The 27,038-nt window shown below is 37.4% G+C and overlaps 1 protein-coding gene across 7 annotated transcripts in view; it reads right to left on the reverse strand.

Annotated features, from left to right (window-relative positions):
- Window positions 1-27,038, reverse strand: part of ATP11B (ATPase phospholipid transporting 11B (putative)) — a 92,244-nt gene that overhangs the window by 49,322 nt on the left and 15,884 nt on the right. For all 7 annotated transcript variants that reach the window (XM_034438910.3, XM_034438911.3, XM_034438907.3 and 4 more), the window contains exons 2-13: window positions 18,760-18,876; window positions 17,813-17,902; window positions 13,248-13,328; window positions 10,893-11,000; window positions 10,578-10,706; window positions 9,079-9,182; window positions 7,936-7,983; window positions 6,193-6,257; window positions 5,164-5,245; window positions 3,799-3,949; window positions 2,085-2,282; window positions 1,152-1,310 (exon numbers count right to left, since the gene is read on the reverse strand). In XM_034438910.3, the coding sequence (XP_034294801.1) occupies window positions 1,152-1,310; window positions 2,085-2,282; window positions 3,799-3,949; window positions 5,164-5,245; window positions 6,193-6,257; window positions 7,936-7,983; window positions 9,079-9,182; window positions 10,578-10,706; window positions 10,893-11,000; window positions 13,248-13,328; window positions 17,813-17,902; window positions 18,760-18,876 (1,332 nt within the window). The remainder of the gene's footprint in view (window positions 1-1,151; window positions 1,311-2,084; window positions 2,283-3,798; window positions 3,950-5,163; window positions 5,246-6,192; window positions 6,258-7,935; window positions 7,984-9,078; window positions 9,183-10,577; window positions 10,707-10,892; window positions 11,001-13,247; window positions 13,329-17,812; window positions 17,903-18,759; window positions 18,877-27,038) is intronic.

Consider the following 27,038-nt stretch of genomic DNA (forward strand, 5'->3'; position numbering starts at 1 on the left):
TAAATATCAGTTTTTGGAAAAATATTGTAAACTGTGGGACGCTGCAAATGGCTATAAATGTGGGTTGGTTACTAAATATGGTCATCTGACAAAGGGAGGGAGGCAGGTGGATGGTGGAACTTCAAATTCGATTTATAAGTTCCTTTTTTAGGGTCTGTTGTAACTTTGCTGATGAGTCAAGATTCAAGGACTATTTATATACAGACAAACTACCAGGTGTTTTCTATTATTTCATGCAGAATCTAAACATGGGCTTTTTTATAATGAACATGTTATTGTACATATAGATATTACATATGTAGGAAGTCTAGTTTGTCAAACCTCTTTCTTCTTCATTTTATAATCCAAGAGACAGAATTAAGAGTACCCAATCAACATAATCTTCCCAGCCATAGGAGTTTTTATGTAATAAGTTTATATTTTGAATATGTTTTAGTTTAATTCCGTTAAAAGGTATTACATACAGCCAGGCAAGATAATTTTTTTTTAAATTATTAAATTCATATCCTGCCTTTATTTTGTGCATCTTAAAGCAGAGTACATAATTCTCCCACCTGCTGGTCAAAAGATTAAACAGTTGTCCTACTTCAAGATCAGTCTGAATTTCTTTCCCTCAAAATATAGAGGCTTCAGTTAGAAGAGTATTAATAATGTATCACACTAGCTGTACTAAAATAGCAGCTTAGCACTGCTGCCATTACATTCTGAGTTTGACAGAGTAAAAACACTTTTTAAAAAAATAACTGTTGGAGATGGGATTTGAAAGTAGTTCTTTTGGATAATTGATACATTATACTCAAGCAGTAATAAGGATCAATGGATTGAATGCAAGGTTTTAAATATAGGATTCCAAACACGGACACTCTCTCTCAATTAGCACAGAACATTAGGAAAAATAAGAACATTAACATACACAAAAAATGCAGCATAATGCAATTGATCTCTTTGCAGATAATATACTAATTTTTTTGAAGAAACCTAAATGTTAATAGATCTTAGTTACGGCCAGAATTAAAGGAATTTCATACAATGGAAAGTTTAGAAGTTACTTCTGAAAAACATTCATAAAAAGAGATTCAAGAAGGATCCAAACTTTAGACTATAGAAAGCTCAAAATTAATTTCAAGAAATTAATTTTAGAAATAACTTACAAGACTGGGCTGTACTCCATCTGGAAAGTCTTCTATCAATCCCTCGGGAATTAATCTGCCATTGATTTCTTGGTATTTGAGACCATTAATGGAACATTCCCGAAACTGCATCACATTTTCTGTCAATGTGCCAGTTTTATCTGTAAATACATACTCCACCTACAGTAAGTTAAGAAGTTATATCAGTCAAATAAATTTAAGAGTTAAAAAAGGCAGCAAGTCTCCTTCAAATCCGCTAGTGTAGGGGTATCAAACTCAAGGCCTGGGGGCTGGAGCCAGCTCACGGGGCCGCTCTGGAAACAATGAAGGACCAGCCCATGGTGCCTCTGCCAGAGAAAACGGAGCTCAGGAGGGCTGCACGCTGCCCTCCCAACCTCCAATTTTGGTGGCAGAGGGTTGCAGGAGGCTGTTGCAGCTGAAAACGGAGCTTAGGAGCCGGTTTTGCTGGCAGAGTGCTCGGGCCAGCACTGGTAGCCTACAAGCGATATCGAGCTGGCCATGCCCACTTCGCCAAGGTCAAACACAACCCTCATGAGGCCCTCAATGTAACTGAGTTTGACACCCGTGCACTAGTGGGACATTCATATGATCTGCAGATGCTGAATACTACATTCAGTTCAGACTTGTGCTTATCTAAAATAGGTGTAATGTGTTTGTTTATACATACATGGAAAATAAGTATTAAATGATCTTTTCTAATAATTACACAATGTACCCTACAGGGTAGCAGTGCTCATTTACAATCTCAGATTGCAATGGTCCACTGCTGGACCACTTCCAAATTACAATTTTTAGGGAGATCAAAAAAAATAAAATAAAATACATAGGGAATATTAACTGTGTAAAAGAACAATTATGAATTTAATCACTTTTGATTAATTAAATCAAATCTAGTTCCTCTTGTTTCAAACACTATTTTGAATTATTTTATACCTGTCCCAGTTCTTCATTCAGGTCTGACGTATTTACTTGAGCTTTTTCATTTGTTTCTTCATGATAGAGATCAAGGTCCCAACCGATAAAAAAAGACCCAAGAAATTTCTGCATCTCCACAGTCACATAAAGCGAAATGGGTATAATGAAGTTGTAAAGTACCAGGAAAGCAAGAAAATCTGAAATGAACCTCAAGATCTAAAAGAAGAAAAGGAAACAGTATTATTAAATTAAAAAAATAAGACAGAAAGCATTTGAGGACAAGATTATAGCAGATACAATTATTTAGAACAGCGATATTGATATAGTCAGAGCATATTCTGTAATAGCCCAACTAAAGGTAGTCCTTGACTTACAACCATAATTGAGCCAAAAATTGTTCTGCTGGTCATTAAGTCACAATGGTTGTTAAACAAATCAAGTCATTACGCAAATACCATGGTTGTTAAACTGGAAGTAAACGCTGGTTATGGCAAAGACCGTACATCACAATCGTGATACTACAAACTGTCATAAATGTGGGCTGGTTTGCCCAGTGCCCAAAATGCAATCATGTGATTATGGGGGAAGAGATGGCTAGCAAAATTTCAAATCCGGATCCTACGTACTTTTGGGTCTGTTGTAACTTTGAAACGTACTGAACGCTTGGTCGTAATTATGGTCGTAAAACATAATTTTGGTTTGGTAGTCCTTAGATGACATACAGGTAGTGTCATCTAAGGACTACCAAACCAAAATTATGTTTCTTCCAAAAGTAGTGACTTTTCTGTTTGTGATCAAATAAGTTTAACCAAGAACAGCGTTCTTATTTGTTATTTTTCTGTCTCATCCCTTTTCCACTGAGCTCAAATTACTACAGGTAGTCCTCGATTTACAACAGCTCATTTAGTGACCTTTCAAAGTTATAATGGCACTGAAAAAAGCAACTTATGACCGTTTTTCACACTTATGACCATAGCAGCATCCCCATGATCAAGTGATCAAAATTCAGACACTTGGCAACTGACGGTTGTGTAGTGTCCTGGGGTCATGTGATCACCTTTTGTAACCTTCTGACAAGCAAAGTCAATGGGGAAGCCAAATTCATTTAACAACCATGTTACTAACTGTTAAGTGACACTTAACAACTGTAACAAGGAAGGTCGTAAAATGAGGCAAAACTCACTTAACAAATGTCTCACTTAGCAACAGAACTTTTGGGGTCAATGTGATCATAAGTCGAGGACTACCTGTATATAAAAACCATTCATTCCCTTGGCCTTTGTTGGCAAATGGTATTATAGCTGAAGGGAGACACAGAGGCCTTGATCATATAGTATCAGTCCAAGACTGGATTCAGATAACATATTAACTCTAATCTCAGTTTGACTTAATATGACATGTGAAGGAATCTACTTTCTCTTCTGAGACTGCTGGTTACTATATAAGGTTGGGTTTTCTTTGCTGCATAGAAGTATTATTTCTTCTCCTTGCTTGGCACGAGAAAGTAAGAAACAACTTCTAAGCCTGTGAGGTTTTTTTAACAACATTCCTTTAAGTAGATGAATAAGTTACAACAATCAATATATCAATAGCTACGATAATGGAGCAAGAAATTAGCCGAAGCTAATTCTTGTTTCCCTTTAGTTATTTTTATTACTCAAATCGAAACTTTCACATCATGCTATCGAAACGGGGAAAAACACCTAAATCAGGCATATCATTTACATTTTACCTTACTGCTGTTTCTTTCATGATCAGTTTGCTGGTTATACCAAGGTTCATTCCACTTCTCTTCAGACTGCCAGGCATACTTCAGTATTGTACTTAAGACAGCTTCACAAAGGAGGATTATTAGATAGATAATCAAAAAAGAATTCATAGACCTGTTGGGCAAAAGTGAGAGCCAATTTAATACCTAAATGCCACTGAATTAAAATTGTCCTATGTGGGGGAAGGGGGGAGGAGAGAAAATAGATGAGCATTGAAGACCAAGGGAGCTCTGGACAATTCAAAGATATTTGCACATTACTTCAAAAAAAACTACAGCAACCATAATTCTAACAACTTTTGTGTTTTATTCAGCTAACTTGAACTTTGTACATGGGGGAGGATGGAGATCCAAAAAGGAAATGTTTCGTAGAATCATATGGTTGGAGATGATATTAGAGGTCACCGAGTTCAGGGGTCTCCAACCTTGGCAACTTTAAGCCCGGAGGACTTCAACTCCCAGCAAAGCTGGCTGGGGAATTCTGGGAGTTGAAGTCCTCCGGGCTTAAAGTTGCCAAGGTTGGAGACCCCTGATCTAATTCAAACCCCTGCCCGGTGTAGGAGTCCTCCTACTATCCTGGACCAATGGTTGTCCAGTCTTTTCTTGAAAACCACCAGCTCTGCTTTTTCTGTCTAATCCCTTGGTTGCAAAAAGAAGAAAAAAAAGTTCTTCTCTATTAAAGGCAACAGATGAAAAATCACGAGAGGTTTCTTGCTTCAAGGCGTGGTAGGACAAGATTTGGGGGAAAGATACAGGCTGGTTCATCAGAAGTGAAGCAAAGTAAAACACTCAAGGGCAAACCGATACGCAGAATGGATTCAGTATCGCCAGGGCTGTGCTTTTGTCACACGCTGATGACCTATCAGTATTTCTCAAAAAAAAAAAAAAAAAAAAAAAAAAAAAAACCACTATCAGAAGGGGGTTTAGACTACATCCCATTTCACATGATTTATTTCCCAGTTCTCTTGAAGAACCAAGTCCACATTCAATATGTTTGAATATTCCAAAAGGAAATATTAATTTCGCTAAACTAGAATATGCGAACATTAGTCTAATAATAAATCCTTATCAAATGGTTCAAGCAACAGAGATGTTCAAAAAATGTTTTTAAAACATGTTCCTTTGTTTTTTAACATGTTCCTTTGTTTTTTTTTAATTTAGTGTATTTTTTAAATTATTGTTTGTATTCTACCCTGCTAGTCTATGACCATAATAAATATCTGCACTGTTCCCTTGCGTCCTATGCTAACCCTTAATCTGAATTCCTCATTTTACAGTTTAAATTAATACATTAATCTTTAATGGAGTAAAATACTGCCAACCACGTACTTCTCTACTGCTGATCGTTTCTGTGATTTGCTCTTATAATTCAATGCCATCTTTGTCTCCATTCCTGTATACACAGCAACACCTATAAAAAAAGGTAAAAGAACGTTTATCATGGCAGCAAGACTGTGTAATACCTGAGGCTCGTTCTCTTCCCTTTCTTTTGAGGAGCCAGACACACATGGCTTCTTTCAATTTCTGGCTGGCCACTCAGTTGGGTTTCCAAATCCCCTTATGATTGCAGTGAGAGTTTTTTTTTAAATTCACGCTGTGATTTTTTAAAAGTGGTTAGTTTTTTTTCCAGATTTTTAAATTGGAGATATTCTAATGAAGATATTCTAATGAAATCAAGAGGACCTAGGAGGCAACAGATAAAAACTTTTACAGATTACTTAAGTCTGGGTTCCTGGAACAGAGGGATTGAAAGCACTAATAGGACTTAAGAAAGTGAAAGACAGACATAGAATCTGGGTTCTCCTGGTTGCACCAGAATCAACTAGTTAGTCCTCCACTTAGGACCACAATTGAGCCCAAATTTTATGTTGCTAAGTGAGATATGTGTTAAGTGAGTTTTACCCCATTTTACAACTTTTCTTGCCACATTTGTTAAGTGAATCACTGCAGTTGTTAAGCAAGTCTGGCTTCCCCGTTGACCTTGCTTGTCAAAAGATCGCAGCAGGGGATCATGTGACCCTGGGACACTGCAACCGTCATAAATATGAGTCAATTGCCAAGTGTCTAAATTTTGATCATGTGACCACAGGGATGCTTAAATGGTCGTAAGGGTGAAAAACGGTCATAAGTCACTTTTTTCAATACTTCGAACGGTCACTAAACGAACAGTTGCAAGTTGAAGACTACCTGTATTTCTTGGTGCAAATTATTATACTCAACATGATACTCTTCCTCTTAATTAGGAAAAATGTCCTAACCCGGATGGTATGCCAGCGATAGTTACTGTAACAGGATGCTATGAAATTTCATCCATTCAAGAAATATTAACCAAGTTAGTGAAACTGTTATGTCACACACCAAAAATTTCTTTAGTGTTTTTCAACCTTGCTCCACGAAGTAGAAGACTTTCGGGCCCCAGTGGTCTGTAAAAGAAAGATCATTGTTTGTTCACATTGTTGGTTAAAGTGAGCCAGCCCCTCTTTCTCAGCCCTGGAAAAAAAGCAATGGCAAACCACTTCTGAAAATCTGGCTGAGAAAACTGCAGGGACTAGTCCAAGCAAATCATCAGGCATCAAAAACTGACTTGAAGGCACGCACGCACACATGCACACACATGCTGAGCAGGGCAGTTTGAAATAGCCATGCTGGTTCAGGAATTCTGGGAGTTGAAGTCCACAAGTCATAAAGGGGCCATAGTTCCTCATCTCTGCTCTAGCATAAAGAGTGAATAATTTTGTATTTGGGAATCAAAATAGTTCTGATCTAACTACCCCTCAATTCCCTAGAATGTAGCAATTTTATTGGGCCTATCCAATAGGCAACTCCCTAATAAGGAAAAGATAAATTCATAGGTGTCACTGACACCTAATTAATTTGCATGTATAGTCCGGAGACACCGAGAACAGCATGTCATGTAATGACCATCTCATTTTATTTGTGAACTTCATGGGAGCATCACCTGGTCATAAGACACAACAGATGCTATACGAGTCCTTTCTTTCAGTCCAGTAAGGCAAGGGTTTTTTTTTTACATTCTGTTGTGCTACCTAAGAAGTATACAATGAAACTAAACAACCACAACCAAAGTTAAATATTTTACACGCAATTCAAAAATTCCTTTAGTGTTTCAGGACATTTGATATTGTTTGTTATTCATGCTGCTCAGCTACTGTTTACTTGGCTGTTTTTCTCCACAATGCCTTCTCCAAGGAGTTCTGGATTCATCTGAATGTGCTACTTAAGAACAACTCCCTCATCTCACAAGGAAACAGTACTTGAATTCCCCCTTACCGAGAAGATACTTGATTTATGAAACACTTTGTTGTTCTTGGTGATAATTTCAACTCCACCTGTTTCTCTTAAGGTTTCCTGCCATGATTAGAATCTCTGACCAGCAATAATTCTTACAATATTTATACAGGTGTTTACAAAGGGTCATGGGGGTCAGTGAGAAAAGATCCTGAATCAAATAAAATTGTCTGCCATGCTGACCCAATGTTCAATTTTAAGACAAACCTATTGGGCACCATTTATCTATTGTGGCTTGAAATGTCTATGTAATTATTAGAAGAAAAGGCAAGTTTAACAGGTACATAGGGCCTGAACTGGTCTATACCAATCCAGAATGTACTGTTAGAAAGAAAACTAGTGTTTACTGTTATTTTGATATAACAACAACAATAACAACTAGCTGTATGAATTAGTCCAAACTTGTCAAACTATTAACTGGCAGTCCACAGCATCACCCAAACCAGGAAAGAATAGCAGCTTGTAACCGTAAATTACAATACCTTGTAATAGCTTGTATTCCTCACAGTTTAAGCTATTTCCACTACAACATATTATTTATGCAGTAGTAGTTCTTTAAAAGCATTCTAGCAAAAAACAAAACAAAACAAAACCTAGATTAACAGAACAGGGCAACAAAAAATACAAGGGAACAGAAGGATCACAGAAGTAGTGTAGGAACATTTGGTCAGTGTGCTTAATCTTCCCTGTGCCTGATGCATACAAATGCATTTTATTTACAGAAATTAAGATTGCCTGGATATAGAATTGGTCACAAATCACATTCATCGAGAGTGAAGGCATTTGGCTTACCGTACTATTTCCTCAATTTGATGACTTATGGTTATACGCCCAACAAATCTGCAAAACAATATGAATGTGTTATGATTCAAAAACAAATAAATAAATAAATGGAACTGTTAATTTTTCAATATGCCATTAAACCCTGACCATAACAGCGTAGGAAATGAGTTAAAGAAACTGACCTGGTTTGCATGTAAGGGTAAGCCCAATTCCTGGCATGCCATGATCAACAAAGCCAGGAATCTGAAGCCAAGAACAAACCAGGAAGCAACAATCAGAAATCCCAGTTCAGACATAGTGCTAAACAAACCACAGGTGGAGGCTTCCTGGTTAGCTTAATTCAAAGCCACATTCTTTAACTTTCTTCCATTTAAATACAACAGTTTAACATAGGAGTTTTTCTTATGTTTAGCTATAAAATAATACAGGCAGTCTCTCGATTGTGCCCAAAATTTCTATTGCTAAGCAAAACAGTTGTTAAGTGAGTTTTGCCCATTTTTACGACCTTTCTTGCCACAATTGTTAAGTGAATCACTGCAGTTGTTTAATTAGTATCACAGCTGTTAAATGAATTTGGCTTCCCCATTGACTTGGCTTGTCAAAAGGTTGCAAAAGGTGATCAACATGACCAAGGGACAATGCAATTGTCATAAATCTGAACATTCAAATTTCGATCACGTGATCATGGGAATGCTGCAGTGGTTGTAAGTTTGAAAAATGGTCCTAAGTCACTTTTTTCAGTGTGATTGTAACTTCAAGCAGTCACTAAGTAAAAGGCTGTAGGTTGAAGACTACCTGTAACAATTTTTCTATAGCAAGTCTGCATTGTCTTGGGAGACTTGTTGGCAGAACTCTCAAGTGTTAGGATGACAGAGAATCAAATGCTTCATCCTGTTTTTTTTAACTAGGAAGTGGGAAGTGAATGCTTGTATATTGGGAGAATTTTCCAAACTCAGAGAAGCTCCCAAATGAAATTAACAGAGCATTTCCGATAAGTCATGCCCTTGTTTTCTCTAAGGCACATAGGCACTTAAATTCATGACTCCATCACAAGAATTTCCAGAGCAGTTTCGGCCTAATTTTTAATAGCCATAACTTCCTTTTCCAAATTCCTTTAAAAAAAAAAAAGGACAGTAATAAAAAAACAGAAACCTGTAAAGATCTGCTTCTGGTTGCTGGCATTCAATAACAGCTACAAGTTTGTCCAGATTGGCAACTGACTGCAACACAGCAGTTTCTGGGACTGCAATATGTGTCTAAAAGAAAAAGGGAAAAAAAGCAATGATTTGAAGTCTTGGTTAATGTATTCCACAGATCCCCAAAGGCCCAAAACCCAGTTTTAAAAAAATCCCTTATGAGCTCTTAAAACTGTATTCCTAATTTGCCAGTAAGTTGTCAGTATTATAGAAAATGCTGAGTAAAAACAAGCCACAATTTGGTAAACTGGTCATCTGTCAATAGGAAAATGATACATTTCTTCCATCTGGTGTTGTGTTCATAAATTTCAGTCCTGACAAAATGATGTGTGAGGGTTCTTTGTTCATCCTAACGAGTGCAAGACTCCCTCACATGAGGATCATCACTTGACAAATAGTAGGGGGGAAAAAACCCAGATCATAAATTGGATGGAGCTCTGTATTCTTGTAGAATATATACTAAAAGGGGGGAAATAGTTGGAGTAATATCAAGATATACAAAAGCAAGTAAAAAAAGATTGTGGGTAGTATGTGGTCTGATACAAGAAACAAATAGTTGAAAGTAAATAACCAATGAGAAAGAAATATACTGAGGTGGGGATTTGGTCACCTAGAAAGAATTAATGAGCATTTAATGCCAAAACAAATAAAGGAAGGAAGCAGGAATGGCTTTAACAGGAAAGGAAAAAAGAAAGCTCCTACTGCTGGTTATTTTGGGCTGGTATATAAACCTTTCAGATTCAAAATACCTTAAACAATAATGTCCCATTTTGAACTCAACATTTGTTTACTTAAATGAAACATTTAAATAGAAACATTTAAACAGAAACATTCGTTTACTTAAATAGGTGTTTCAAGCTCAAATATTTTAAATTTGAAACATTTTGCATATCTTACTGTCTTGTTATACCAATTGACAAAATAAGACAAAAATTGGGCAAACAAGAGGAAAATAGCGTAGAAAACAGAAAGTATTCGTCCTTAAAGTGCTTTCTAGCATATCCGTATCCTTTTTGTTTACATTTGCTAGTCACTTCCTTTTAATCAGAATACATTACATTCCAATGAATCCCAAAGGTGCTTTTTCAGGAGGCAACTGGACTTCCTTGTTTTTTCTTTTGAAGATGTTCAGGAGGCACCTTTGAAAAAGGTGAAAGGTGAAAAAGCACCTTTGGGACAATCATGACCTGGATGACTGAGAATCTCTACAGAATTCCAATGAATCATATTAACTGTGCCTAAGAAACTTACTCTAATACTTTTCCTTAAATTCATAACAATGAATACAGCCATAACAACATGGCCTTTGGCTATAAAAAAACCCCAACCCTAAAGCTTTGATATGAACCCAACACAATTAAAAAAAATGTAACACTCTTTTCTACATAAATGTAATAAAATACCCTAGCCACAATTTCAAAAAAATTAATCCATTTGAACAATATGAATGCAGACCTTAAGATTAGTTTCTCCATCCAAACTTGCAGTCGTAACATAGCAACAGCCATGTTCTCTATCAGAGGACAGAAGTACAAGATCAGCAGGGAAAGTTTCATCTTTGGCTACTCTCACAATATCTCCTACCTGGGGAGACAGAAGAAAGCATGGGAAAAACTGGTTTGCAAAATTACTGGATTAAAACAGTCCAACGAAACGTTATTCGGTCTAATTAAATTCTTCGTAAAACTGAATACACAGCCATGACTGTTTTGTTTCAACCCCACAATTACAGAAGACAGACCCTTGTTTTACAGTGAGTAAGACACATACCCGGATGTTCTTTGATCTTGTTTTTACAAGGCCACCACTACGAACAACATACACTGGAGCTCCATTCACTTCATTGTCTGCTTTGTGCCGTAGCCAATCTTCATAACCCTGAAAAGATCAAAGGAAGTCACTAATATATCTTGCCTGCTACTTGGCTGCCATCTCAAATTTTATCAGAGGATCAAACTAGGGCCTAAAAAAATGGAATCCATATGGCTCATTTTTCCTAACTGCTTGCCCTTTGGACAAGCTCTGGACTACAGTCTCAACATTCCTTAATGGCCCATACTGATTGAAACTACAACTCTTACCAGCTCCAAAAACTCAGAGGGAGAAGGTTGGGGGAGATGGAGCCAAGCCGAAGCAGACAATCAGCTTTTAACATGATAGTCATGCCACTTTGAGTGAGTGAGGGAAATGACAACCTATATGTCTATTTTGAAAACATATATAGTAGGAGTGATAAATTCAAGCATGTGTGTTAAAGGCAACTGTGCTGTCTGATGGGTTATGTTACAGAGAGGTTTTCAAAATAGATAAAGGTTGCCTGAGAATACTTGCATGCATATCTCAAGAAAAGTCATGAGAAATGAGGAAAAGAATGCAATTGCATGGTCATTCCTACTCAGATGAGAGTTGGGAGGCATATACATTTAATAAAGCATGATTGGTTGCATAGTCAGCCAGATGTTTAGACTGAATATGGCATTTTTGTTCACCTATTAAGTCTTTCCCAATGACCTGAGACAGGTAGATGTTGTCTGATGATATTAAAGGTATTGTTATAGGATATAAGCTGTTCCAAGTAAAGTTGCCTTTTGCAATTGACTGAGTGATTTTTGTCAATGTTGATGATGTTCAAGCGATGCTCCACATATTTTGGAATTGTACCCAGGGCGCATATTACCATTGGTACTATTTTATTATTTTTCTCCAGTTCTTTCTCTTTTCTTCTGCTGCTTTCAGGCCTTGTAACATTTACTCGCCAGACTTTATTATCTTTCTCATCAACAATTGTTAAGACTGGGGAATTGTATGGCAGATGCTTAAGTCCCAGAGCACTTTAGCTTCTTCATTTTTGATTATTTTGTCTATTTTGTGGTCCCACCCGTTCTTGCTAGTGGGTTAAATAATAGAAAATGAAGAACTAAAGAGCTTTGAGCCTTTAGAATGCAAACAGATAAATGTCTGCCACTCAACATATAAATTATGGTTGGTCAGACAGTCAGCCAGATGTTTAGACTGGATTTAGCATTTTTGTCTACTTATCGGTCCTTCCCAAGGTCATGTTTGTAGAATGTTATGTTTATATAGGACATAGTCTTGACAAAAAAAAACAAAACAGAATTTCATCAGCTATAAAGAATGAGAGGTAAAACTGAATGCTGGCTGAAGATAACTTCATTTAAAGCAGACAGTGGGGGTTATGTAGTAAATAAGAACCAGCCTGTGCTGCTTCAATGTATTATGCAGACTAGTTTTGAATTGTTGAAATGTTCTTTAAATAAATAAGTGAATAAATCTGTTCTATCCACAGGTATTATGGAAGCACTGGGGGAAAATCAGGACCCATAAACTTCCAGGAGCCAGAATACTGTGAGGAATCTCTAGAAACAATTGAATAATGCAACATATCTCAGTATGTAAATCAATTTTTAGAAGACTCCTTTGCAAAACCTCATTCCTTTAAGACAGCAGGAAAAAGGGTATTCATAATACAAACTGAGATACCAACCTCCACAACTATTGTGTGTCATTACTATCCACTGAAGGCTTTGATTGTGGATCATGAAAACATATAAAAGCAATCCCAGGCAAAAACATGTTTTGTGTTTTGACTCCTAACACCAAAATGTATTTTCTCATTTCAATTGATACTGTTACATTTCAATGCAAGGAAAATGGAATAGCAATGATTTAAGGTACAAGGTATCTTTAGGGACAAAATAATTTAAGTTACCTCCTTCATATCACAGTTGGACGAAAAAGATGAAAGGTTCCACCCAGTATCCATATGATTCTTAACTCATTAATATATAAATATTCATGTTTAAAATGCAGAATGGTAGCATTAGACATTGTTCTGTACAAGAAGATCCCACTAAAACACATTCTCACATCTAGGTCCCTTTTTCTGTACAATATTTCAGACTGCATATTTAATGTTTTGGAACCATGCCTTGCCTTCGCTGGCTTGGCTTTTGAAGAAATACACCATGTGCTGATATCGCTAAACACATTAGCACATTGTGAGCTAACACTGATGGCCCACTTTTAATTGTAGTTCTGTATTGAACATAATGTGTATGTCTGTGCTAAGCAACTTACAAAAAAAAAAGAGGCGCATTTTCTTACCTGCTTTATGGCTGTCACAGTTATAACAAAAAACAATGGCAATCCACTAGTAATTGGACTAGTAGGAGTATCTATCATAAGCTGGAAGAGAAAACAGACAGAAAGAATATGCATATGAGTCAAATTTTGGAAAGTCTATGTTTACATTTGTATGTTATCTTCAGAAAACTGTAAATAGTGTTTGTGGTTGCTACTGTAACACTGCACCCGGTAATATTTTATTACTCTTTGGAAATGGCTTGCAGCTTCCAAAAATTACCAAAGCCAATCAAATGTTAGTGGATAGACTTTTGATGTTATTTATTTATCTTGTATGGTGTAACAGCATTAACCATTTATTTTTGGTACTCAGGTTGTTTCTTCTTGCTGGGAGATCCTTGTGAGGTTCAGCAACCAGAATGTGTACTGGCTGCCTTGTGATGTGACGAGGCCTGTTGCTGATTGCACAGAGGGAGTCCTCAACTTATGACTATACCTGAGCTTGGAATTATGGCTGTAAATCATGCGGTTCATTAAGTGGGTCATCACCACATGACTGTGCCCAATGTTATCATTTTTTAAACAGTTGTTAAGTGAACCCATCTTAGCTGGAAATTGGATTATCTGGCAATAGATATAAATCACGATCATGTGACACTGCAAACCATCCTAATTGAGGGCTGGTTGCCAAGCACCCAAAATGCATTCACATGACCTGTGTGTGTGTGTGTGTGTGTGTGTGTGTGTGTGTGTCCAATGGAATTTTGAAACTGGTCGTAAGTACCTTTTTTGGAGGCCTGTTATAACTTCAACGGTTGCTAAGAGACCAGTCATAAATCAAGGACTACCTATAAAGGACTTTAATGGCATTTGGAAAGCAGCCAGTTTCTCACTGATTTTAAAATGGCCCAAAACTGAAAATGAACTTGGCAAAAATTTCCCTTCTATACTTGCCAGATTAAAAGATGTTTGTGGGCAATCACACCGACGTGTTGTCAATAATTTAAAATACAGACTGCGCTAAGAATTGTTGCGGAATAGCATGTGGTGGAAGTTTAGCTGCAAGATCTTGGTTAAACACGCAGTGTGAACACAGCATTCCATTTGAAGTAGAAATGGAAGAAGACTGTGTGCACTGTGACAAAACATGGACCTCTTGCATATGGACCAATCCTAAGGGGGGGGACGGGATGTATTCTATTAAGACAGCAGCTCTAAAGCCCAGTCTCGCCAATCAATCAATCAATCAATCAATCAGTCAATTAATCAAATTTATATGGCAGTCTATCTTACAGAAAATGATTCTGGGTGGTATACAATAGTCCAACAAAAGAGTAGAAGTATAAAACAATAATGACCTCAAATCATTATAATAATTTAAAAATTATTTTAAAAAAACCATAGAGAGAAAACTAAAACAGAAAAAGAAAATAAGGGATTGTCAATAGTAACAGAGCCACCTCACGAGTTCACCCGTTCCTTGGGGTCCCAAGGGCTGCTGACATAATCAGGTCTTGAGGGACCTTTGAAAGCTCAGAAGCGATGAGGTTTTCCTTCTCAGTATAAACAGGATAGGGATTTTGAAGGGGATGCATGCATTGTATTTCAAGCGTGAGCAATCTTAAGATGCTGAGATGTGGCAGAATTGTGATCAGAAAAAATCAGAATTGGGTAGGCAATGTCATTTCCTGTGACATTCTATGGAAGCGGAAGTTTGAACACTGATGTTGGAAAAATCTTTTGAGAGTACCATGTATAACCAAGGAAACAAAATAGATCATCAAACAAATCAACCCAGAGTTCTCACTCAAGGCGCAACTGATCAGGCTCAAATGATCAGACTCTGAACACATTTCGTGAAAGACCTAGCTCACTAAAGAAGACTACAAAAGGTAGAAGGAAAGAGAGGAAGAGGAATACTGAAATGGATGGATTCAGTTACAGTGGCAACAGGCGATCCGTTGGAAGACCTAAAAGACCAGGTTAGGGATAGTTTGTCATGGAGAACATTTGTCCATGTGGTTGCTAAGAAATGGCATTGACCTAATGGCACATAATCAAACAATGCTGTGAACTGTATAAGCTAATCCACGGGATATGAATACTGGTGACACAGTAAAGAAACGCTATTTGTTAACAGAAAGAGGAATTATGACAGAAAGCATAGCAAATTGTGTTGGAAACAAGAGGAATACTTTAAGTTGTTAAAGGGCAACAGATCTTGGTTTTGGTCACCACACTATAAAAAAGTTGTTGTAACTCTAGAAAAAGTGCAGAAAAGAGCAACCAAGATGATTAGAGGATTGGAGACTAGAGCATATGAAGAACGGTTACAGGACCTGAGCATGGCTAGTCTAGTGAAGAGAAGGACCAGGGGAGACATGATAGCAGTCTTCCAATATCTGAGGGGCTGCCAGAGAGGAAGGGGTCAAGCTATTTGCTAAAGCACCTGTCGGCCAGACAAGGAATAACAGATGGAAACTGAACAAGGAGAGATTTAACCTGGAAATAAGGAGAAATTTTCTGACAGCGAGAACAATCAACCAGTGGAACAGCTTTGCCTTCGGAAGTTGTGGGAGCTTCATCACTTGAGACTTTTAAGAAGAGATTGGACTTCCATTTGTCAGAAATGGTGTAGGGTCTCCTGCTTGGGGGGGGGGGGGTTGGACTATATGACCTACAAGATCCTTTCCAACTCTGTTAATCTGTATCTGTATCTTCATTTTTGAATAAGGTAATCTATTCATTATCCTTTGAAAGTTGGGTTATTTATGAAATATTGACTATGAAGGCTTGCACAGCCATTAGTAGGTTGTTCTTTGTTTCTTAAATATTTGAGAAATGCTTCTATTCTAAAAACAATACAAATAATTCCACTCTGATTTCATTGAAGGAAAAGAGAGGTATAGTGAAATATAGAAATTCTAAACCATTTCATGAGTAAATGTCTTGTATGACCATTCTATCACTATTTATGGTTTTCTTATTCATCTAGCAAATGTTGCAAATTAAGCTGCTTTTCTGAATTATTTCATAGCAGAAATGTAAAGAGTTCAAATATAGGTCAGCCAAAATAGTGATGAAGCTGAATGTAAAGAAAAAAACCAAGCTAAAACACATACAAGCCTTACTGATTAATTGAGCTTGGTACTTAACTGTTAACATTTAAACACTGCTTAAACCATAGAACTTTTTTTTGCTAAATTCTTTCCATTGAACTTTTTAGACAAAAGAAACTTTAGCACAACTTGTAAAATACATAAGTGCAAATAGAGAAGAAAAACTAAACAAAAATGAGTAACAACTATTTTCTGATTACATCATTGCATGTACGGGAACACTGAATAATGAAAGGGGAAAAAAGCATGTTTTACATGCAATAGGTGAGAGTCAGGTGATTTTTAACAGTTTTATTGCAACAGCCACAACATGGATTTCATTGCAACTTAGGCCTGAGGCAACATTTGCAAAATATATAAAATGTAATACATAAATGGAACTAAATACTAGTGGTTTATGCAATACAGTACACAGGATATACAGGATACACAAAACACATCTGAAGAATACATTGTTCAGTCCATTCCTCAGAACAAGATTTTGTATCACATTTAGGAGGAGTTAAGAACTGCAATCTTGTCACATGCAGAGAGATTTAAGACAGATTTTCCAATGAATATCATAATTTCATATTTCTAGGGGGATTTTTTGAGAGCCTGTTCTTTTGACAGGGTATAAATAAATCTCTCTTCCATCCTGTTAGCTTTGGATGACAATCAAGTCCATGGGTCAATCCTATGTGTCCCACCTGCTGTTACAATACTATTGATTATGTGCCATTAAAGCATTGCGGACTCTTAGTGATCTCTGCTACCATCTTGTGATGGAATTGACAGCAAAAATCAATATAATCTCAATAATACAAGCTCCAAGTGATAGCTAAATTTCAGATTATAGTACTGACAAGGTTCCAGGTAGGATGGAGGCAGCAAATGATCACCCATCTGACCAGTTAATAAATAGAAATATAACTCTGATGCTTAAATTCCTCCAGGAATTCACTTTCAGAGATTAAATTCCAAATTAGGAAAGGTCATTACTGGTGACTTTAGCTCATGATTTTGACAATATTGCTAATTCATATCACTATGCATTTGTTTTGCAAAATTGAAGCCAACTAATGTTTTCTCCCTATCTTTCCTTAATTTGTAATTGTATGTGGGAAGAATAATCAGATGAAATGCCAATTTACGGGAAACCAGTTTTCAAAATATATTATGTATAATAGCTAAACTACATCAACATTTTTTACATCTCTCCTTTAGAGTGAAGAAAACATGTTAGTCACTAGGAATAAACCTTATGAAGCAGATCAGCTAATGTCTTATGAAACCACAGAAAAACATGGATGAACATGTCTAGATAATGGCAGTGCGGCATGTCACTAGATATAAATGAATTCTATCTATTTGTTTCAAAAGTCAGAAAAATCAAGCTTTGTGCTCAGTTATATTCAACATGATTTTTTTTTCAAATCCCTCATTTCAATTGCACATGTTTAAGTAGTGTTAAATTATCTAACTTACCTGAACCAAAAATATTATAAGAAAATAAAAATTGGCTATTCTTCTGAACTGTTCAAATAAATTTTTGGGCACAAAATTCCACACAGTATACTGCAAGAGAAAAAAAAATTGCATTTAAAAACTGCTGAAGTAATTCATTTCAAATTCAATCATTTTTTAAAGAACCGGATATTCTGCATTTAATATTCTACAAATGTTAACAAAGCCTCTTTTCGAACATTCATATCAGCCAATTAAGTTCCATGTTTACCTTTATGTGTTAAATTTGCAACACAATACTGAAATTCATTTAAAAAAGTGAATTAACTGACATCTGATATTGGGTTTCCTACAATGTAGGAGAAGTTGTATTCATTTTGATTTTAATATAGGTTATCCCCAACTTACAACCACAATTGAGTCCAAAATTGCTAAGCAGGACAGTTGTTAAGAGAGCCATTTTAGCCACGGTTGTTAAGTAAATCACTACAGTTAAGTGAATCATGCAGTCATTATGCGAACCTGGCTTCCCTCATTGATTTTGCTGGTCCGACACTCCCTAGGAAGGTTGCAAATGACAATCCCAGAACCCCAGAATGCTGCATCCACTGTAAATAGATGCTGGTTGCAAAGCACCCAAAGTTTGATTGCATGACTGTGGGGATGCCGTAACAGTCATAAGTGGTTATAAGTCACTTTTTAAAAGTTTTTTTTATAACTTTGAATAGTCATTTTAGAACGTTTTTTTAGTTAAGCAAGCTTCTGAAGTATGATGCATCACAAAAACGAATTTCATAATGATATATAAACGAACTAGTTTAACAGTAGGGCTCATAAAATGCCCTAATCCTATTCAGATACGCATCTGAGAGTTGCTTTTTTAAAAAATGCTGATATATCTCGCTAAAATTTATCTTGAACTATTGCACTTTATAAAGCATGTGTATAGGTGTTAAAATTTCCCATACCTTAGAGGAGATTATTCTGTTTTCTGCAAACTTCTGAGGAACATAATGGCCATGCTGGGGAAAACGATTTGCAATATAAATAGTTCGGTTATCACTCTGATGTGGTGGGTCAAAACCCTGAAAAAAAAAAAGCCAAGAACATTATATTATTGATAGCTGGATCTCAATATTTATAATACATTTTAAATCTTCTTGATATTCTCACAATAATTCTGAAAAATAAAATGTCTCCTTATTTTGAATGCATGTTCTTGGTGAAACAGATGAAAAACAAATAGCTAAAAAGAATCAAAAAGTAGTTATTTATTTGTATCCTGCCTTTATTATTTTTAGAAATAACTTAAGGTGATGATCATATCCAACACACTTTCCTCCTCCTATTTTCCCCACAACACCAACCCTGTGAGGTGGGTTGATCTGAGAGAATAACTGGCCCAAAGTCACCTAACCAGCTTTCATGGATAAGGCAGGACTTGAACTCACTGTCTCTTACTTTCTAGCCTCGTGCTTTTAACCACTAGACCAAACTGACTATCCATCCATCCATCTCACCCAGCAGGGCCATCCATTGCAGTTGGAAATTATGCCCTCAGTCAAACTGCCTACTAGATTCTTGGGAAAACAAAGGCTCCAATTGAGAGCATTCGTCACCTGGGGTGGACTGATCAAATCGGTACTACATCCATGCAAGGGAAAGCAGAGGAACCACCAGCATATTGAAAAGCAACCATAAAATGTTCTGACTTGGACTGAGGTTAATGTCTTCAACCTATTATATTGCAAATGCCCTGAGATAAAAACCAGTGTGTGATAACCTCCTGAGCCACCCCAGTCTATGCCACATAAAGGACAAATTAAAATCTCCCAGAGCTGCTGTATCTTAAGACCCCCACTGCAATTGAGACAAGTAACCCCGTTAGGGATATCGCTGTACAGCAGGAAAACTGGTATAGCAGCTAAAAATACAAATGGTCTCAAGAGCCCAACTTCACCGTAGACAGCCCAACATCTGCAATGCAGAACGTCAGTCTTACATCTGCCCTAAAACTGTGATAATTGGTGACAAACTAAATATCTAGTAAATAAACGTCAAGTTGGGATTTTGTAAATGACTACAGACTACACTGGAGCTTGGATGAAAACTTTACACAGCACTTTATTATATCCTCACACACACCCGCCCCCCAATGTGAAGTTATTGCCTTGGCTGAGCAGGGTTAACTTTTTCCTCCTGGTCCTTAGGACTTGGCTTAGCCACATAAGCAAGCCTTTGGAGATCAATCCTTACTGTTCTTGAAGTGTCAGATAGTCCTCGTCTCTCCATCCAAAAATTCTTGCACTCATTGGATATGCTGCCTCAGCGTGGCTACACCTTTTGTAAATACAGTCGCATAGCAAAGTCGCTGCCAAGTTCTTGGCTAGGTTTCAAGCTCTGTTCTAAGAAATGTTGCTGTTGAGCATCCAAGGCAGAGATCAAGCAGGGTTGACTGCTTTCCGTGGCCGTGGTCCTCCTGGCAGTTGGATAGCAGCAGCCCTGTTTATAACCTGTAACTGTTGCCCAGATGTCACTTCCCATTTCCTCAACTATGTGATGCATCTTCCTCTTTTTTCGCTTGTCACGTACTCTCTGGGTAGATTTCCCTTTTCTGGGCTGAGGGCCCGAGTAGAGTAAGGTGGGCTAACCTGGCTACCTATGGACATCAGCAGTTCTTTGAAAAGGTCAGTGTGTCACTCAATTAGCCAGCTGTGGAGGCTGTTGTGCCAGTCAAACAGCTTGGTGTGGCCAACGGACTAGCTGAAATACCATTGTGGGAGTCCGTAGGGGAACATCTTTGCTGGTCAGTCTGCCTCACTAAGCAGGCTGGTGGGGAGGGGTAGATTAAGTGCTTCTTCCTTGGGTTTCCCATTATGAAGACCAGACCCTCATAACTCTTTTGATATGGGCAGGAGGGATGAGCTGAATCTAGCCTTGGAATGCTGTGCCTGTTTCTACCTGCCAGGGTTACTCCCATCAATATTTTCCAAGGTGCAGCTACACTCCTTTTTTCCTCATAGTGCATCTCAGAGATAGGAACACTCAACATGTGAGGTCATCCAGATCTCGGATGAGGGGAGCCTTGCTACAGGACCTCTTGGCATTAAATAGCCGGGGATACTTGGTGGAAGATAAGGTATGTTGTCATTAGGTGAAATTAGTTCCTGGCAAACAGCTCATCTTGAAAAAAAACTGCTGGCTTCCCCTCAAAGCTCATGAAAGGTAGGAACCATGGGAAATGGTGCAGGTGGTGGTGTGATAAAAGGGAAGCTAAATGGAAGAAGGAAAATACTTGTGTAAGATTGAAATTAACAGGTGGAGTGATAGTATGTCTAATGCAGAGTACATAAAAGGAACTAAAAACAGGACTTTCAGATCTCTTGCTCAAACCTGACGCTTCTGAGAAAATACCACCAAGCTGCTAACACCATAGAACTTTCCGGTCCTGTGTTTTTCAAAACAACTTTTAGTATCTGAGGAATAAGGAAGGAGGTAGAAGAAAACCATCCAAAAAGGTGATCTCTCTTCCTCTTGCTTGTTTTTGTCAACATATTGTACATAAGTACCAAACTATTCTTTCTCCTTGCAGTGCACAGAAAAGAAGAAATTGTGACCAACTGGCTCGGAATCTTCTATTGCTAGGACCCCCAATTATATGGACAGGGTTGCCAACATGACTGTAAATATCTCCCTTGGTGTTTCCCAAGCTGAATCTACAAAAATAGATAAGATGGGGAACTGTCATCTAGTGACAATTTAAAGACCAAAGTGAAGTCCAAGAATGGTTCTTTACACCAAACAGCTCTTAAACACTTTCCTAAAAAATAAAAATAATTGTAGTGATTGTAGGGTGACAAGTAGGGGGTGGCGGGTAGCATTAAGATAAATCTGTATGGTACTTTATAATGTTTTTATTTCTTTATAAGTAAACTTCTATGGCTCCTTCTCCCTACCATAACTTGAGTTGTTCCCAAAATAATGAAAAAACATAAAACCATAGCAACTTCCAGTGCCCCAAAGGTAATAGGCTACCACAAAAATAGCATTCCACTTTATAGATTCACTTTAACCCAGCACTTAGGCTTTATACTGGGTTAATAACCAAAACTTAAAAGATGCTGACTGCAATCCAAGTTCTCCTTTTCCTCAAGTTCTCCAATGGAAGAATTGGATTTGGCAGAGAAACACACCCCAAACAGCCAAAAAATAAAGAAAGTCATATTTTCACTATGCTTCAAGATCTCATGATTTCCAACTTTCTTACAACATAGAGCCAAATATCAAAATAACTTCACTCATCTGACCAAGAGCTCACTGCTTGTGCAGCCTTGTGCAACGTAATTCTCATACAGAGTTCTGCCCATATTATTTTACAGAACTTTTCCAATGAATAACTCTTGATTGTTTCACCAGCAATAGTTCTAGTCCTAAAGAACATCAATGCAGGCTGAAGCATATTTCTCCCCTCTCCAGCAAATGTACTTGCTTAGCAACAGAATCAGTAGATACTGCCACCAACCCCCAAAAGTCTGCTGCCTGCCCCTACATTTGCACAAAGCTAAAAGTAATATTTAAGGTAGGGATTTATAGGCAGTAATACTAAGGAAACGGCTTTTTCCCCATCAGAGTGAAAGTGGAAAGTAGCAGTGAAAATCTAGCTGAAGTGAAAGTGGGAAGAAGTGCCAGAGAAGGATCAAATTTTCCTCTTTCCAAACCCTGCATATTTTTCCAATGTGATACTTTCTGCAGAATTAAGCACTCACTGTCTTCTGTATAATCTGATCCAATTACATCTAATTTACAATTAGAGAAGACTTTTTCAATGGGGTAAAAGCCAAGAATACACAGACATTGATAAAATCAGAAGTCTGCACTGACGCCATTGAGTCCAACCTTCCCCTAAGTGCTGCAATCCAAATTAACACATTAATTACAAATGAGCTTTTAATTCATTTGTAATTAATGGTAATGTAATTGTTATATGGTGAACTGAAACAAGTTAAAGTTTCCTTAGATTTATACGATTAGGTACAGAGTATTTTGGATCCAAGTGCTGAATAGCACAGACTGCAATAACTTCTCTAAACTTGCTGTAACTGAGTAACACCAAGAGCCTTGGTGGCGCAGCAGACTAAAGTGCTATTAAGTAGCACCAGCTGCCTGCAATTACTGCAAGTTCAAATCTCACCAGGCTCAAGGTTGACTCAGCCTTCCATCCTTTCGAGGTAGGTAAAATGAGGACCAATAAGGGGGGCAATAAGATGACTTTGTATAAAAAAGAACACCGCTGGGGGGGGGGCGAAAACCCTACTAAGCAGGTATATACAAAAGTATGAAGGCTATTGCTTAATGCATTGTAAGCCGCCCTGAGTCTCCGGAGAAGGGCGGCATATAAATTGAACCAACAAATAAATAAATAAATAAACAAACAAACAAACAAACAAACAAACAAACAAATAATGAATGAATGAATGAATGAATGAATTGAACACATAATGAGGCACAAATGGCTATTATCCTACTTTAGACACATTATGCAAAGACCCAGCTCTTTGGAAAAGGTTCTGATGCTGGGAAAGGCGGATGAAAAGAGAAGACTACAACCAGGAGTAAGGTGGATGGATTCAATTACAATCAGTGCATTATTGGGAGATTTGGAAAAAAACAACAACCCAAGTTTAGGGATACAGATAGTCCTCAATTTACAGCCACAATGAAGAACAGAATTTTGGGGCTAAGCAAGGTGGTTAATTGAGCTACACCTAATTTTATGACCATTGGCCACAGTCATTAAGTAAATCACTGCAGTTATTAAGCAAATCATGTGATTGTTAAAGGAATCTGACTTTGTCTTTGCTTGTCAGAAGCTGGTTGGGAAGATCGCAAATAATGATCACATGACATGCAATTGTTGCAAAGTGCCTGAATTTTGATCGTGTGAGCATGGGGATGCTGTGATGGTTGTTAAGTGTGAGGACAGTTCATAAATCACTTTTTTCAGCACTGTTGTAAATTCTAACAGTTGCTAAATGAATGGCTGTAAATCAAGGACTATTTGTAGATTATTCTAGAGATTATCTATATGATTGCTAGGAGCCTTGGTAGTACAGTGGTCTAAGGCACCCTATTATTAAGCTGGTTATTAAGACCAGCTGCCTGCAATTACTGCAGGTTCGAATCTCGCCAAGGCTCAAGGTTGACTCAGCCTTCCATCCTTTCTAAGGTAGGTAAATTGAGGACCCAGTTGTGGGGGCAATAAACTGACTTTGTATAAATATACAAAAGGATGAAGGCTATTGCTGAGCACATTGTAAGCCGCCCTGAGTCTCCGGAGAAGGGCGGCATATAAATCAAATTTAAAAAAAAATGACTTGATGGCACATAATCCATCAATTAATCAACAACACAATCAGTGCAAAGAAAGTTGCAGCTAAAAGAATTGAAGAAAACTGAATTTATTTTTCCAATCTAAACTAACGGAGATTCAAACATTCTTGGCCCATCAGACAAATAGAACTGATAATAAAACTAGCATTATCTTAACTGGAAGATGTATGCTGTTATTATCTTTATTGGCTGAATTCTCACAGTGCACTAATTCATTGTGTTTTTTTTGTTTCATTGTTTTTTTTAAAAATCTTAAATAAGCTTAGTTAATGATAGTTTGCCATGTATGAAAATAGTCAATGACAATGTTGTACAGGTGCTATTATTTCAAATGAGCTGACCTCACTTAGACTGTACATAACAAAATCTGTACTGGTTCCAGCTCTGCTTCAGAGGCATTAGTTCTGGAAACCATTAATCTAAAGAACAGCACAGTCTGGGAGCTGGTTTTGCCTGGTCAACAAGAGAACATCTAGTAAACAGGATCAAGTCTACCTACAGATGTAATACAAATAAGCTATGCGGATGTCGACTGGCATAACCTGGATTACTCTAATAAAGAAAGCAACTATTAGTCTAATTGGCATATGGTCATACACAAGTAGAGCATAATTAACATCTTTTTCTCTTTTGATCTTTATAATAAGTTCATAACATGATAGGGATTTGGGGAAATCTGCTGGTAGCAGAAACGACTGCTATAATCAGATGCCACAATTAGATTCCATATAATCTAGTCATTAAAACAGGAATTTTGTGTCTTATCTGAGAGACAGCTTTCTTTTTAAAAGTTTTTAAAGCTTCTAAGTAAAAGAGAGACAACAGACTGCAGACAGCAAGTAGTAAGATGCTTACTCTACAAGTACAGTTCTGCCTAAAATCTGCTGGGCTTCATATTTCAGCCTCAAGGACATAAGGAAAGGGATCTTTATTTGTCTTCCTCACTTTCAGCAGAAAAACATGATCTCATTCTTTTGTTTTATTCAAGAAGATCCTTCTGTCAAATAAACCAGAAATTAAGCAAAGTGGAAGAAAGCACTGAGTGGAAGGAAGAGAATTTAATTATAACTAGGCTACGTTCATATGTCAATCAATCCCTCTTTCAATCATAAATGCTCTTTTTTAAAATGGCAGCTCTCAAAAACAATTTTAGTGGAAAAAAGACAAAATTGACCTTATAGTCCCCCAAATGCTTTGTTAAATCAATTCAAGTCAGTGTTATTTGCTGGCCCTCAAAGGCCTTTTATACATGCAGTTAAAAAGGCACAGTTAAAGAAAGTTAATCAGAGGTACAAATTCAAAATCAGATATAAGGGCCAAAAGTAGATAACAGGTTATTAACCGAAGATATGGATGAGATGCTCTGTCCTTTTCAAATGTTCCAAAAGCCCTTTTTACTAAAACTCAAAACTTGTTATCCTTACTAACCTGTTAGTCTCACTGAGTATCCATACTTGCAGTCTCACTATTACCATCCCGCCATAAAACTAAGTAGAATGATATTGAGCAAAACTGATTTCTACCTGTAGCCATAGCTAATGAAAAGAACAAAGGATAATGTTAAATGAGAAACTCTCCTCAGCACTTTCAAATTCACTAATCCCCAATTTTGTTTTAGAGAGGCTCTTAACATTTATAAAGAAATATATTTGTAAATATAATGAAAACTGTAAAAAGGAACTCTTGGAAATAAAAGCTTGCTTCTTCATGTTACAGGAAAAAAAAAACAATCCACCTTTTTCATGTATGTGCATTTGGCAAAAAAAAAAAAAAAGTGAAATGTTGCTTTGTTACAACAACTGAAATGTTGTGACATGCTTTACACATAACCTCATTTTTGTTTTCCTCTGGACTCGTCAAATTGCAGCCCTAACAACCAGCCAAAATGGCCTTTCATCTGCTTTGTTTGGAGGAGGCGCAGCAGAGGTTCATCAATCAAGCAGCCCTTCTTGATTCCATCTGGCCTGCAAAGATAGATGGGGTGGCAGTGGGGTTGCCAATGAAGGGGTGCCCTAATGGGAGGGCAGGGCCATCTCTCTTGACCCTGAGGAAAAGAATTCAAGATTCTTAAGAAAGGATTAAAATGTGCCAGGATAAATGGCAGAAGGGGTTTGTATACATGTTTGTATACAGAAACAAGAGATACAGGATCTGGGGCAACACCTAAGAACTGGGTTACCTCATCATTCTGGCACAGACCCAGGTAGATTTACCAGTTTGTCCACTCACTGCTGTTGCTGAATGCCTTACATCGATGACCTCATTGAGAACATGGGTTGGCTTATAACACTGAATCGTGGGCAGAAGAAATGGACGGTCCCAGATTTAACCAGATTATTGCCCATTAGGTATGCTTTATAGCAGGAGTCTCCAATATTGGCAACTTTAAGACTTGTGGACTTCAACTCCCAGAATTCCCCAGCCAGTATGGCTGGCTGAGCAATTCTGGGAGTTGGAAGTCCACAAGTTTTAATCTTGCCAAATTTGGAGACCTTTGCTTTGAAAGGATTAAGGTAGATCACAGAGCCCTGCTGAAAGTGGGAGGGAGAACATAGTCATCTACATGAATTATATTTTTCTTACTGGGAAACTTGTAAGAAATTATTTTTATTTTTTAATTTACATGTGTGAACCTGTTATTTATGCTGAGTTAGAAGAACAGGTAAGATTGTTGGTCTGCCACCAGTTTTATTGTCCAACAACCTTCATAACAATGAACAATGATTAATTGTTCTAAATTGTGAGGAAATTTCTCCTTAGTTCTAAGTTGCTTCTCTCCTTGATTAGTTTCCATCCATTGCTTCTTGTTCTGCCTTCAGGTGCTTTGGAGAACAGGCTGACACCCTCTTCTTTGGGG

This window comes from Pantherophis guttatus, chromosome 6 (genome assembly GCF_059756535.1).
Source record: "Pantherophis guttatus breed Tessera chromosome 6, ASM5975653v1, whole genome shotgun sequence".
Lineage (NCBI taxonomy): Eukaryota > Metazoa > Chordata > Lepidosauria > Squamata > Colubridae > Pantherophis > Pantherophis guttatus.